Source organism: Scophthalmus maximus, chromosome 1 (assembly GCF_022379125.1).
Source record: "Scophthalmus maximus strain ysfricsl-2021 chromosome 1, ASM2237912v1, whole genome shotgun sequence".
Taxonomy (NCBI): domain Eukaryota; kingdom Metazoa; phylum Chordata; class Actinopteri; order Pleuronectiformes; family Scophthalmidae; genus Scophthalmus; species Scophthalmus maximus.
Genome location: NC_061515.1, coordinates 14273996 through 14287722, shown reverse-complemented (window position 1 = coordinate 14287722; position 13727 = coordinate 14273996). Strand labels below are relative to the sequence as shown.

The 13727-nt window shown below is 39.6% G+C and overlaps 1 protein-coding gene across 1 annotated transcript; it reads right to left on the bottom strand.

Moving 5' to 3' along the window:
• Positions 1-546: 546 nt before the first annotated feature.
• Positions 547-12028, bottom strand: cops7a (COP9 constitutive photomorphogenic homolog subunit 7A). Its single transcript, XM_035642643.2, has 8 exons — positions 11871-12028; positions 7771-7893; positions 5621-5696; positions 4835-4923; positions 3819-4021; positions 3621-3726; positions 2578-2747; positions 547-1122 (listed from the first exon to the last, which is right to left on the bottom strand). Exons 2-8 carry the CDS (start codon positions 7891-7893, stop codon positions 1083-1085), a joined length of 807 nt encoding a protein of 268 aa, XP_035498536.1. The 5' UTR covers positions 11871-12028; the 3' UTR covers positions 547-1082.
• Between the last annotated feature and the right edge of the window lie 1699 nt (positions 12029-13727).

Sequence of the window (13727 nt, the reverse complement as noted above, 5' to 3'; positions counted from 1 at the left end):
TGGCTCAATCACACCGACTGAGATTAACACCCCTATTTATAGAGGTGGGGAGGGAAGTTGGGAGGACTTGGGGAAGAAAAAGGATCAAAATCATAATTCCATCTCCACCGTCCATGTCCCTCTCCCTGCTGGTCACTTAATTGACGCTGTTAAAAGTCATGCTCGATGAAGATCGGAGAATTGAAAGAAAATGGAAATCAGAAGAGGGAGAGATGGACGGGGCGGCACGATGGGAGGTACAAGGGAGGGAGGCAGCAAATTTCAACAGGGGATTTTGACATTGAATAGGAGCTCTGGGTGCAACATACTTATATGAAATATGAATGCACTTGGTGTGCGTGTGTGTAGCCATGCTGGTTGCGCACAGGGGAAGCCTCAGCTCTATAATACATTAGTCTCTTTGGGGACATGCCCTAATTAATGGCTTGACCTCCTAACGGGCAGCCCCCTTTCTGCGAGTTAACATTTAGCGATGCACCCTCCAGAGACGCACACTGAAGTGCATTTAATAAAAGATGTGACAGTGACATTAAGGAGACAGTCAGAATAAGTACAGGGCTTCCTTTTATTTCCCAACAATTTATACTCTGGTTTTAAACAGGTCTCCACTCAGCAGATAGAAGAAAATACAATGCAACATAGAATAAATCTAACCCCCCCCCCACAAAAAAAAGGTTTATACCAATAGAGATAAACACACACACCGACACACACGCATACGCTTCAAATCCACTGATCCTCTTTCTTCATGTGTTGTAAGTGCTCTGTGTGTGTGTGTGTGTGTGTGTGTGTGTGTATATATATATATCGACAGTCCACTTGTTCGGCCATTAACAACTGCAAGTGTGGATGTCACACCTGTCGTATCCATCGGTCGGCGTGTGTTTCTGAATCCGTCGACGGTGCGTTAGGTGAAGAGAAAAGTTCCCATGAAGCTTCCTGGTTTGCTAAGAGTATGTGGCGAGGGTGTCCGTGAACATCTGTCACATTGTGTAATGTTTTCATTTGTCCGTTAACATGTCCACCTGTGCGTTCATCAGTGAGTGTCCATCAGTGCCGCCGTCGTGCTCTCTCTCTCGTCTTCAGTTGGACTTGGACCAGATCTTCCCACTGCCACGCAGCCTGAGTGTCAAACAACCAAAAGAAAAAAAACAAAAAAACAAAATGTTGTTTGGGATTTGTCAAAAAGTAATTTAATGGTGTACATGTTTATATTCCACTTGCTCTACTGAAGCAGCACATTACTGATGCACTCAGTGTCTTTGTGTTACACTATCTAATAAGTTTTCAGTATTTCTGTATTAAAATGGTTCTCGTGGATTTCTTCCGTCTTTCTTCAAATTTAAATTTTTTTTTTGCAAAGATCCAATTTCTTATAATAACTGCTGCACTATCAGTCCCACCCTTTAAATAGCTTTACAAAGAATGGTGTCAAAACTCATTTTAATTCGAGGATTGGGGTTAAGCTATCATTAATTTGGATTTCAAAACATTAAGTGAATCTTCATTTGAATGAAGTGCACTGCTGAGTGATGTAAATTACGGGGCTCCATGCTTCATCAAAATGTGACAGGCAGCCAGGAAATAATCACAGCTTTCTGTTCGGCGGCAACAACATAAACAGCAGACGAGCGGAGCATCGTGTTTGATCGCTGGAGGGGGAAATGGTTCTTTCAGGAAGAGGAGAGCGTACGGGGCGTTTGTATATCCACTGACATTTTACAATCCAGGACAGATGTGAAATTAGCCATCAGTAATTGGGCCGGATGGAAGCAGAACAGAAAGAGAGTGCCTGATAGCAGGGTTAGAGCAGTGCTGCAAAACACTGATGTGCATCTGATAATAAAGATACTTCATGCAAAAACACGCAGGCGCGCACACGCACACACAAGCAGACACACACACACACACTCTCACACACAGACAAACCACTTATACACCGGCAGCTGGTTTTTTAATGTTTATGGGGAAAATGCAAACAGCAATTCTCTGTCGAATTAACTTCACACTCTACAAGAACATTGGACTAATGGCTTTGATTTAGTGTTTGAAGTGTTTGAGTCTTTACAACGAGTCTGTGGTTATGACTGGGTAAATTTGTATTTATAAAGCACCTTTCAACACCACACTTACAAAGTGCTTTACAGAACAAAAGAAGCAGTAGCAATAAAAAAAAAAACTTAACAGAAAGAACCTCCACATACAACGTTTGTGTTCCATTTCCACATCTTAGAGGAATAAATAGCATTTCTTGATTTAAAAAACAAACAAAAAACCCCCTAAAATTAACTCACACTTGATTTCAGAGCACAACACACAAATCTGAATAAAACATTATTTCAGAAAAATATTCTATGTTGCCAAACATTTTATGGGTTCAATTTGTGAAGCTTGTGAAGAAAAACGACTGCAATTTCTATGCAAACACTTGGTGGTACATTTGATGTAAAAAGCTAAAACACAGACGATGCTCCGACGACTGCAGTCATGCAGATAACCATCGGCTGCCTCCTGTGCACGGAGCCTGACACCTCCACATAACCTCGGTGAACACAGAGGTAATATCACAGCACTCACCCTTTCACTTTTGAACTTTTTTTACCCGGTTGCCGAGTTTCCTGAGAGGAGGCGGGGTCTCGCGCCTCGGCGGGTTGATCTGCGTCCTGATTGGAGGCGGCTCCGGCCGGTGAGGGGCCTGATGATGGAGAAGCTGCGCTGGCCTTTAACGTTTTCTGTAGGTTTGAAACCTGAGGGAAAAAAGTGAATAGAGATTAGAAATTAAAGCTGCAACAATTAGTAATCAACTTCTTAATGAATTGCCAACTATAATAATAATTAATAATCTGTTTAAATAGCTTTTATTAAAGCCAAGTTCCCTCATTTAAGCTTCTTAAATGTTCTGGTTCCTTTGCTCCTCTATGACATTAAGCTGAAACAAAACAAAACATCATCTTGGGGTTTGGGTAACACGACAAACATTTTTCACCATTTTAAGACAATCGACCAAATCGATTAATCGAAAAAATAATCGACAGATGAATCGATAATGAATATAATCGTTAGTTACAGCCCCACTAAAAACTGGAGTCCGTCTTAAACAATATTCAAAATCCACAGTCCCTGTTCTGTGTTAAAACGTATTACAAAGTTTCTATAAAGCTAATATGGGGCTTCAGAAATCTGAGTCTTTAATTACAGTGAACATCTTCGACGGTTACAGTCCTTTTAGTATAAAAATCCCTCTTTGAGGTTCCAAGCTGCAGTTGAAGGACAATCGAATAAAGAGGTAGTTTGAAGTCAGAAGATTGTGTAGTGAGAAGACTTTAACCTTGGAGGATACTGGCTTACTGTGTCTAACTCGGTCCTCTACTATGAACAGGAGAAGTTATTAGAGCTAGCAAAACCTGGGGTCCCCAACTTTTGTTTTAAGACTGACTTTTTTAGAGATGTGAACAAGATGCTGTATGACATTAATCTTGAACAATGCAGAAAAGGAAATATGCATTCAGGAGGAAACTAAAATACCAGCAGTAGCTGGAAGCATAGAAACAGAGATGCAGAGTCACATCTACTTGCTTTTCTGCAGAGTGAACAGTGAGCTGACGCGATGGCAGACTGACCTCTGTTTCCACTTGGACTTTGACCTTGAGCTGGCTCTCTCTGTATTGGTTGGCCCTCGACACCTGCTCCTCGATGCCGCACAGCACCGCCTCACACCCGGTACACCTGGGCAGACGTGGAGGCACCGCGAGTTAGAAAGTAGATAATTGATACATAAATCTCAAGTGCGTGCACAGACACACGGCGGGAATACTGACCACTCCTGCAATGTGTTAATTATGTTCGGGAGCTCGTTGGGGCCGAGGTCACGGCCCACGCTGCAGTCCACCTCCACCTGCTGGTTCCTCTGGTCCAGTTTACCCTGGATGATGTCGCAGTAAACGGCCTCGATCAGAAGGTCCTCCAGCTCCCGCACATTCTTCAGCTCCAGCTGCTGCAGAAGGAGTGAGTACGGCAGGCACTGAGGGGAAAAACACAACGGGGGAGACTTTATTCCTCATATTCTCAACTTTGAACCAAGGTAAATGGGCAGGAAACTTGGTACCACTAAGTGGTTTGATGGAAATTGACAAAAAGTGTTTCAGTGATATTGTTCATTTGTTTAAATGTCACTGCCAGAGGGAGATGAAAGGAGAATTTGGAATTTAACAATCCTTCACAGGGAAATTAGAGAGTTCAAGACTACATACAGGGGGAAGCAGTGACATATTACAGAGAATAACAGGGGGCAGGAGTGAAGGGAGTAATGATAATGGAAGGTGAGATTAAGTTAAAGGAAAAAAAAGGACAGTGCTGGTGAGAATAATGAATCAATTATTTATCACGAGCAGAGAAATAAAGGGCATCTTAAAAAGAGGTGCAGTATGGATGGAAAGAGTCAAATGAAAGAACATGTAATACTTTATCATGCAGATGGATGAAGGAGTAAGATATTTAAAATGTCATCAGCATCAGTAGTTGTGCCGGCAACTTTTTATTGAGAAACCTGGAGGCTCATCTGTGGCTTTACTTCTCATTTAGCATATATGAATACAGCTACCGGCTTAAAATTACATGAAGCTGTTTTAAAATTTATTATGCATCTGAATAAAATAGCAAAGCCATATTTAAAAGCAGAATTGTGAATACATCATTAATATCTTGCCATGTGATGCCCACAGCAATGTGACTGTAGCAAAAATGAGATTTTTTTTCCTATTTTTTTTTTAGACAAATACAACACCAGAGTCCATCTGCACTTTTCTCTAAAAAATTGGAGGGGCACAGGACGAACCTTGAGGTTGGAAGCCAAGCTGATGATCGACAGGTGCCGGAGTTTGTTCCTCTGTGCGGGGGTCAGCTCTGGAAGAGAGGCTGCTCTCTCTATGGCAGCAGACAAGACCATAAAACAAAATAAAACAAAGCAGGGTGTGTTACTTTGCTGAGGCTAAAACTGTCTCACATAATCGAGGCCCTATTTATTAATTTACACAGGGACAAGCAGGTGAGCGTGGAGCTGTTTAAGCAGTCAGAGAACAAAGTCGAGAGGAAGTCAGTCTCCAGCGACTGTGTCTCCTTCTGCCCCGCTCCCCTGGTGACAGGACTCACACCACCCCGTCACTGCAGCTCTGACAGCTCCACCACACAGCTCCGTGGAAGTAAATGTGCTGTCTGTTGGCATGACTCGAAAGGGAACAATAAAGTAGGCTACACTCTTTTTCCAGGCTATTGGTTGATATTCGGCACAAGACGGGACACAATTAACATTCCACTTCTTGTTGAGGCTTCTCAGCGCATCACACAGTTGGCAAACAAAGTCCAAAATGATGTAATTATTGTCCTTTTTTTTTTTACCAGCGCCGCTCTACCAGCCAATCAGAACGCTTGACAAAAAAAAGTTAACCTCGTAGATAAAGCTCCAGTAATTGTGTCTGTGAATAACCTGCCTGCAGCGTCTCAGGTGAGGGCGTTTAAAGCCTCTGTGTCAAGGTGCCTGCCTTGCAGCAAAGAAATACAGCTCATAATAAAAGAGTCACAGGCGGCCATATTACTTATTTACACTGTGCTGCCGCTGCAATACCTTTGTAGTCGCAGTAGGTTCCATAGGCAAAGAGGTTCAGGAGCTGGTACACTGGTGCATGGGGGCCATTCTCCAGCTGTGGTTTTAAAGGGAAGAGGAGGGAAAGGAGAAAATTATTTGGTAGAACACTGTGGTAATGAGATGTTACAAAAAAAACTGTGCAAATGCATTTTATCTATGCACACTGTGCAGGTCTTGCTGAGACTCAGTGAGGAGGAAAAAAGAGAGAGAGAGACCACAGACCTAGCTACATATATTTGAATTATTCTGAGAAGGATTACATTCACATACCTGGCATCAAAATATAGGACTGTGACAATCCTGAAACAGAGGCCGAAGATGGGATACAAATGTCCGCGCTCTCGTACAGCGACATGAGAAAACGCAACTCACTGCACTTGCAGCCTGTCAAGCTCTCATTACCTTAAACATTCTTTCCTTTAACAAGTAACACTTCAACACATGTAAATCACTGAACTGTTATTCTCTTTAAAGTTAGGGAAAACTGTTCTCAAATATTACACATTACTAATTTACTGTCTTCCAACTGCGTGCTTCATGTGACAATTTTGGGTCCAATCCAGATCAAGTGATCACACCTGCGGTATAAGTTAGGAACGTTTAATCAGCTCAGGATGAATACGAACCCTGAGTTTGAAAAAAACGAGGTCTGAACCAAACAGAGGATTTGGATCTTTACACCCCGAATACAAAGTGATCCTTTCTGATCAGACTTCAGATCCCTGCTCAATGTTCAAATGACATCAGGAAATATAGTGTTTCCTAATGGCTGACTTGAAGCCATCGGCTGATGTCTGCCTTTGCCACAAAATCTTGGCGGACTTTGGACTTTAATGTATCTGTTCTTCTATAAGGATCTTTGTTATGCAGGATTTTCAGTAAGTGTAAATGAGCGTACAGTAGCTGCCTACAGTAGCTGCAGTTCCTCTGATTTCTACTCACTCCATGATGATTGTTGCACCAAAGGGCATAAGATAATGTTTTCTGCTATTGAACCACATATACTGTTTGAAAAGAAGACATGTGGAAGTGAATGCATTTATTCAACCAGCAAGAGGAAGGCTGTACGTCAGGAAACATAAATAGACGATGTTGTCAGCTCAACAAAAAGATCCGTAAGAGAATCTCTTATCAAAATCTATATGGGAGTTTTTTAACTCCTTTGACTAGGTTATTGTTGTAAACAGATAAAAAATAACAGCTCTCCTTAATCAGTATTAACTGGACTGGACTTGTTGCAATGCTGTTCTTTGGTGTTAACTTTATAATGCAGTTAACTTTATAATGCATTTCTATAATTTGATGCAATATTCTCAACTTCAGTCAATTTAAGTTTTTTATTTGTCAGAACCATTATATTAGATATAAAGATATTTTTTCAACATTTCTCTCTCTGAAATATTGTCTGGCTGTGGCTGTGTAGCCAATACATAAACAGTGCAGCAAATTTTCTAAAAGATTTCTAAATTTCTAAAACCAGTTAATTTCAGGCATTAAAACTTCAGATATAATTTATTCTGCACATGATTTCAGCAGTGCCACTTGTCTTCCATTTGACATGGTTCTTGTAAATAAAGACAAATATAATTGATAGTTAAGCTCCAAAAAAAAGCAACAAATCCTACAATCCCACCAGTCTGGATTTTTCTCACTTTTCCTCTGACTTTTCCCAAACAACAGAACAATGCATGACAATACTCTCTAACTCTAACAGCAGCATGTCACTCTCAAAATAGGGTGTTAACTGTATTCTCATGCAATTTCAGCACACAACATGTGCAATATGTTGGTGACGTACGTTTTAAATTTGATAACAGCGTCATATTCAGGAATTCTATATATAGATGTGTTAGTTTAAGGTTGTGACTTTGATAACATCATTGGTGCACAAACATGTACGCATTTCCACCCGTGTAGACGATAAATATGGTCCTACGTGGTCAGGAAATACACTTGTGTAGATGATGCACGAACAATGTGGTCTGGTTGATCAGAATTGTCCCGTGTGCCTCACAATAACACTTGTGAGATTAACTGCCGGTCTGTGATTTAGATGGACTTTTATGTCAGGTCTGAAAAGGTCTTAAAAGACAGTGTGAAGAAGATGAAATATGAGAGTGTTTGTTTACCTCTCTGACATTAGGCAGCTCCAGGATGTCAGAGAAGACGTAGAGGCCAGGGGTCTCCAGCAGAGAGCTGACAGCCTGGGCCAGTGCTGGGCCCGACAGAGACGAGATCTGCTCCACCTCCATCTGATGCAAGTGGACAGAGACAACAGACACACAACTAGCAGGTTAGACTAAGGTAATATTGAAAACACATATGAGCAGCAGAGTTTCATAGAAGGCATCTCAGATATCGCCTTGGCTTTGTCCCTTATGTTCAAAAATCAAACAAATGCTGTGTCTCTTTACACCATGTCACAATCGTCAATAAATACTCTAGTAACAATCCCTCAGCTCCACAACAACTGACTTGCCCTTTGTAAAACACAGTCCAGCCACTTGAGGCTTATTGGCAGGACAATATGAACAAACAATACTCATCTAACATCTAACAGCCAAGTACTATTGACCAAGAACCCTCAAAATAAGAGCTCCTCAAATAGTGGAAGAATAGCTGGGTCACGCCAATGAAGGAAACGAGTGTAATTGATGTAAAACAGACAATGTATATTCATTAAAAACAATTTCCTGCCTGGAAATATAAAGTAAATGCACATTAGGCTGAGGGCAACGCCAGAATAATTACAGAAGTAGTATAAGGAATCTCAATGTGCCTTGAGAAGATTCCACTCGTTAGACTCAAAGTACATCCCAGAAATAAACACACACACGACACCTGACTCTTGTTCTACCACCCTCAGTCTTTACTGTAATAATATAAAAAAATCCCACAAATAGCAAAAAATAAAAAGAGCAGCCAGTTTCATTCCATCCAATTCAAAAGTGTCATAACTGACAAAAATCCCAATGTGATGTCCTTTTGACTTTGATGGGATATTTTAATATCTTAATCCCAGTAGACACATCCAGGAACACACGGGGAAGTTTAGTCTTACAGATGCATGATAAAATTATTGCAGATGCATCAGACCAGTTTCATTACCTGAGGCCATATCCTAAAATTAATGCAACAGAGAGTCTGGATACCCACTGCTCAATAAAAGTGTAGTCTGGCTGGTTCTTACTCATCTCAGAGCTGTTGTATTGGATCATCCTAAATCTGTTTAATTTAGTCGCACAAATACACGTCTTCCATATGTTGTCCCACTGGAGCAGCATCAAGGGCATATTCCCAGGTAAGCTGAACAGATGAGCCAGACATGTGTTGCAGCCAAACAAATTAACCTACACTTTAAGAAGCAGCGCCTGGTTTGATTCCAGGTATTTTTTTTAAGTCAAATTAAGAATGAATCTGTGTTTTTTTCTGCTGAGTTTGAAAGAAGGACAAACCAGGATATGTGTCCTCATCAGTTGGAGATGTCTAGAGGAACACGTGGACTTGGTCAATATGCAGGATGCAGCTGTTCAGATACAAATTACCTTGGTGACCACTGGGATATGGAAGTAAGCTAAAAATATATTTTTTAAATACATCACATTTATTTTGCTGACGCTTTTGCCCAAAGCTACCTTAGGCTTTGCCTAAGGGCCCACACTGGGATGTCCTGGATTCGAACCACAACCTTCTGTACCAAATTCAGTGGTGTAACCCACCATGCTATACCAGTTTAACCCACTAAGCTATACCAGCTGGTATTAATATTAATACAAATAATAATCCTGAAAATAGCGAAAAAGTAATTCCAAAGCACAATGGGACACACAGTTACTCAATGTGATGAATACTTTTATCATGCAGTAATGACCACTAAACCAATTACAAAGTGTGTCTGTAAGGTTTTGAGAAACCACGTGCCGCTGGAACAGCTGTAATGTAATCTTGGCAATGATTTTCCGAGTCTCTGGAACCCTACTGGAGGGATGGAATGTCACTTTCCTAAAGATATTTCCCTGTGTGGTGTTTTGGTGGTGTCGGCGGAGAACACTGTCTGACACATCAGTCCAAAACCTCCCAGAGGTCATTACCATTCAGCGACCACCAGCGCACTATGTATGAGGGCATTGTCATCCTGTTCCTTCACTCAATTTTCATGTTTTTCCTCGAGTTTGTCTGTAAATTTAATTGTGTATCGTGTGTGTCAGCATAATGCCAAAGAAAATTATTTAAATCAAAATCCATTGCCTTGTCCCAGTAGCTTCTGTTCTCATTTACGTGGTACAACGAGAACCATATTGAAAACATTTTACATTTGTTTTGCCATCATCATTGCTTTACTGATATATGTATTGTTACAGTGAGCTTCATTTTCAAAATAGAGTTAGAGATGCTAACAAAATAAAATAATGATGATTAAAAAAGCCACTAGGAGGTAAACCATTTAAAATTGGATTTGGCAGCTGTAAGCTTCCGCTGTTGTACATCACACCCCAAACTCACTAAGCTGCATTCACTTCCACAGACTCACAGCTCTATTAAGAAGTGAGTCATCCATTTTCTCATAATCCTCTTCAACCTAAACCTAAAGGGACTTTAAATGGCCCTGAAAATCTCTGCAAACCACTTCTAAGATTTGAGGATTTACTGAAATAAATAATTTAATGTTAAATTATGCAGTGTTTCAACAGATATGCAGACAAATACACGTACGTTTGGTTTTTCTTGTACATCATATAGCTTCAATCATACAGTAAATTTATGATTCTGTCAAAACAGTGGGGAACAAAATAACACTAATAACCTTGAAGCTACTTAGGGGAACAAAATTGATTTTAATTGCAAGTGGGCACTGTAATGAGATTATTGCAATGTCACGGTAAAGAGAAAACATTGTTGTTTTAAAGACATAAACCATTAAAAATAAAGTATTGAAGTAAAGGTTATGTAAAAATGTTCTATGGGTCAGTTTTTTTTTCTTCAAGAAAGCAAAATATGGTGTTACAACCACATGTGAAAGGATGAGTTCAAATAAAATATTCATGAACTAAAGTGTTGATTTTAAGTTAAGAATTGATATGTATTACGGCTAATATTGACAACTCTTTTCATCGTTCTCATTACAATTTACCCATTAATACATTTCTTATTCAGTCGAGTGAAGAGTGTAAAGGCAAAATAAATTGAATTTAAAATGTGGCAAAGCAGAGACGAGCAGCAATTGCTCAAATAATCACTACGCAAAATAAAAAGTTTGCCAGTTTTTCATTAAAATGATTCAGAGTAAATTTAAAACTAATGAATAACTAAAACTGTTGTCATTGACAGTTTTGGTTATCTACTCGAATTAATTGAACTAAGTCAATTTCAGCTATGATATTACATAATTAAGTTCACAAACAAAAGTAAAGTTGTCAGATGTCTGAATCTCAACAGCAATTCTATGTTGTTGTGGTCGTGACTGCAAATGTAGTGCAGGACACCACTTCAGAAAAAAATATTACTCGAGCAACGTAAAAATACCAAGTACACAATAATCTTCAAATACGCACAATTTCCAAGAATAAACATAAATATGTATTTAACACGTGTGTGGTTCCTCCACTTCCTCTCTTGCATCCAGCACGACAGTGTGATGGTGTTTAAGTCTCCTACAATGACAGAGACTTTGTGTGTAGGAAATGACACCGTCATGACACCATTAACATTAGTAATTAAATAAGCAATCTAATACAAAAATATTAAGTTTATTCTAGTTAAGTTCACTGGTCATGAGGAGATGTTCTGGAGATGTGGTCAAATAAAGCCTCGCTCACTCAAACCGCAGCCCCTGCTCTTTAATAACGTTAGCTGCAGCGCTAAAACACCGGCTAATATTAAAGCTAATCTTACCTGAAAGAAACTGCTGTAATTGACACACAAAGTGCTAAAAGTACAAACCACACGTGTGATTCCGTGTAGGAGGTTACCATTACATCAACGAATCTCATTCAAGTGTTTGTGGTGTTTTATTCATTGCAGAAGCGCAATGTGTCATGCTAGCTCGGTTGCTAACAGCTAACGAACCGCAAGGTTCCACACACCCGCTGACGCTAGGCCTCAGTTCATTGAACGCCTTTCTGATGATTTAAGTCACATCAGCACATGGTGCAAATGACCTGAGGAGGAGATATGCGCACAAATGATCGCACAGAAGTGTTAAAATACGGTTGTGTGTGTTAAAATTTACCTTGTTATGTCTGTTTCTAGCGGATAGCCTCCCTCGCGATTGTCAGTACACGTACGACAACAAAGCAACGTAATTTCTGATTGGATGCTAAAGGGATGCGGGGCGGGACATGTGTAGCTGTCAATCAGCTGCTGTATCCTCCCTTAAGATAGAACAGTGCCATCCAGCGGTGGTGTGATATACCCCTCCTGGATAAGACCACATGTTCCTCAGCAGTGGTTCCAAACTTAGGCTCTTCTCCTAAGTTTATTTTTCAACATTTAACGTTAATATCAATGTATGATATATATATATATATATACATTGTTGAGTTATTTATATATATATATATATAAATTATATAATATAATATTGACTGTTTCATCATGATACATCATGTTCATGTGAATACAGAATTCACCCATATGCCATAATTATGTAGTCGAATAAAATCAATCCTTCCTCTATCAAGAACCTTACAATTACAGTGGTTGATGTTTTTTCCCCCTTCTCTTGTTGTAAGACGTGTGTCTCTGTGTGTGTCCGGTGTGTGTGCGCGTGTGTGTGATGACATCAAAACTCCACTCAGTTTGAGATTCTTTGTGTATTAACCATAGTATTAAGTGAATAAATACAGTGCAGTTTTGTTTAGATTATTGCCGGTTGTCGTGTTGAGGCCTGTCATCTGTGACGTTACTGTGTGAGATCAAACCATCCATCAAAGGCATGGACTTATCATGATCAAGGCTTGGGCGAGGCTTGAAATGGCTTTGCGGGGAGAAAAAAAAAATCGGAATTAATTTCATTGCTGCTGTCAGGTAGAATTCTGGTATAAAAAAAAAATTAAATAAAAGGTGGACTATACAAATAAACTTGCCTTGCCTTGTCTAAAATCATTTATAGCTCAGATTTAAGTTGTGAATTTGCACAAATTCATCAGGGACATGAACAACAGAGACACAGGGAAAAACTATCATGGCATTCATGGTCATTTCTTAACAGTAGACTTTACTCTAATGTCAGTCCAAACAGTCAAACGCGAAATCCCAAATATATTATTTTCAAATATTTCTTTCTCATCCCTGTGTGTCATTTACAGACTTTTCCAGGTGTACAGCATTTTCAGTTGAATGAGGATTCTGTTGAGCTGAATGGCATTGATCTGGCGGATTAGTTCATAAATGTGAACACAAGGAACCTTGAAACACGTCTTTGAGTGGCTGTCTAAGGTACAGGCACAGTCCTCCCCGTGTTCCCTTCCTGACTAGTGATTATCTGACTATGAGGTCCGCTGATCCCAATATCTGTGACAGGGGGAGATCACTGAGAAGTGGGATAGACAGGCTGAGCTGTAAATTACAGCTGTGTACATCTCTGACAAGTGTGGAAAAACAAGTTCACCTCACCCAGCTCCTTGATTTATGGATGATGAAATGTTTGAACTCAGATATAACTGTGGTTTTGCTTCTGAATTTATAAATTGTATACTTGTTTTGATATAGTGAATGTTACCTAAGATACATATAACTTTCATACCTTGAGCCTGGTAAAAACATATGTGAACATATAATATTCGGTTATGGCTTGGCTTCTTTTTTCCAGAGCATCTAAGAAATAACACACACACACAATGCATTTCTTAACCCCTGACTCTAAAACCTCAAACCAAAGCTAATTTTAACATCAACCCTAAGACGTTAAGTGTTAATGCTTTGAAAAAGCCATGAAAGTGCCCTAATCAAAAGAACAAAGTGCTCTCTCAAGGTCTAAAACTCTAAAACTCAAATTTAAACACACACAAAATGAACATTATAATCATTATACTATCATTATAATTGGAAGGATATTCAGTTGCTATAGTAAACCCAACTTATATTA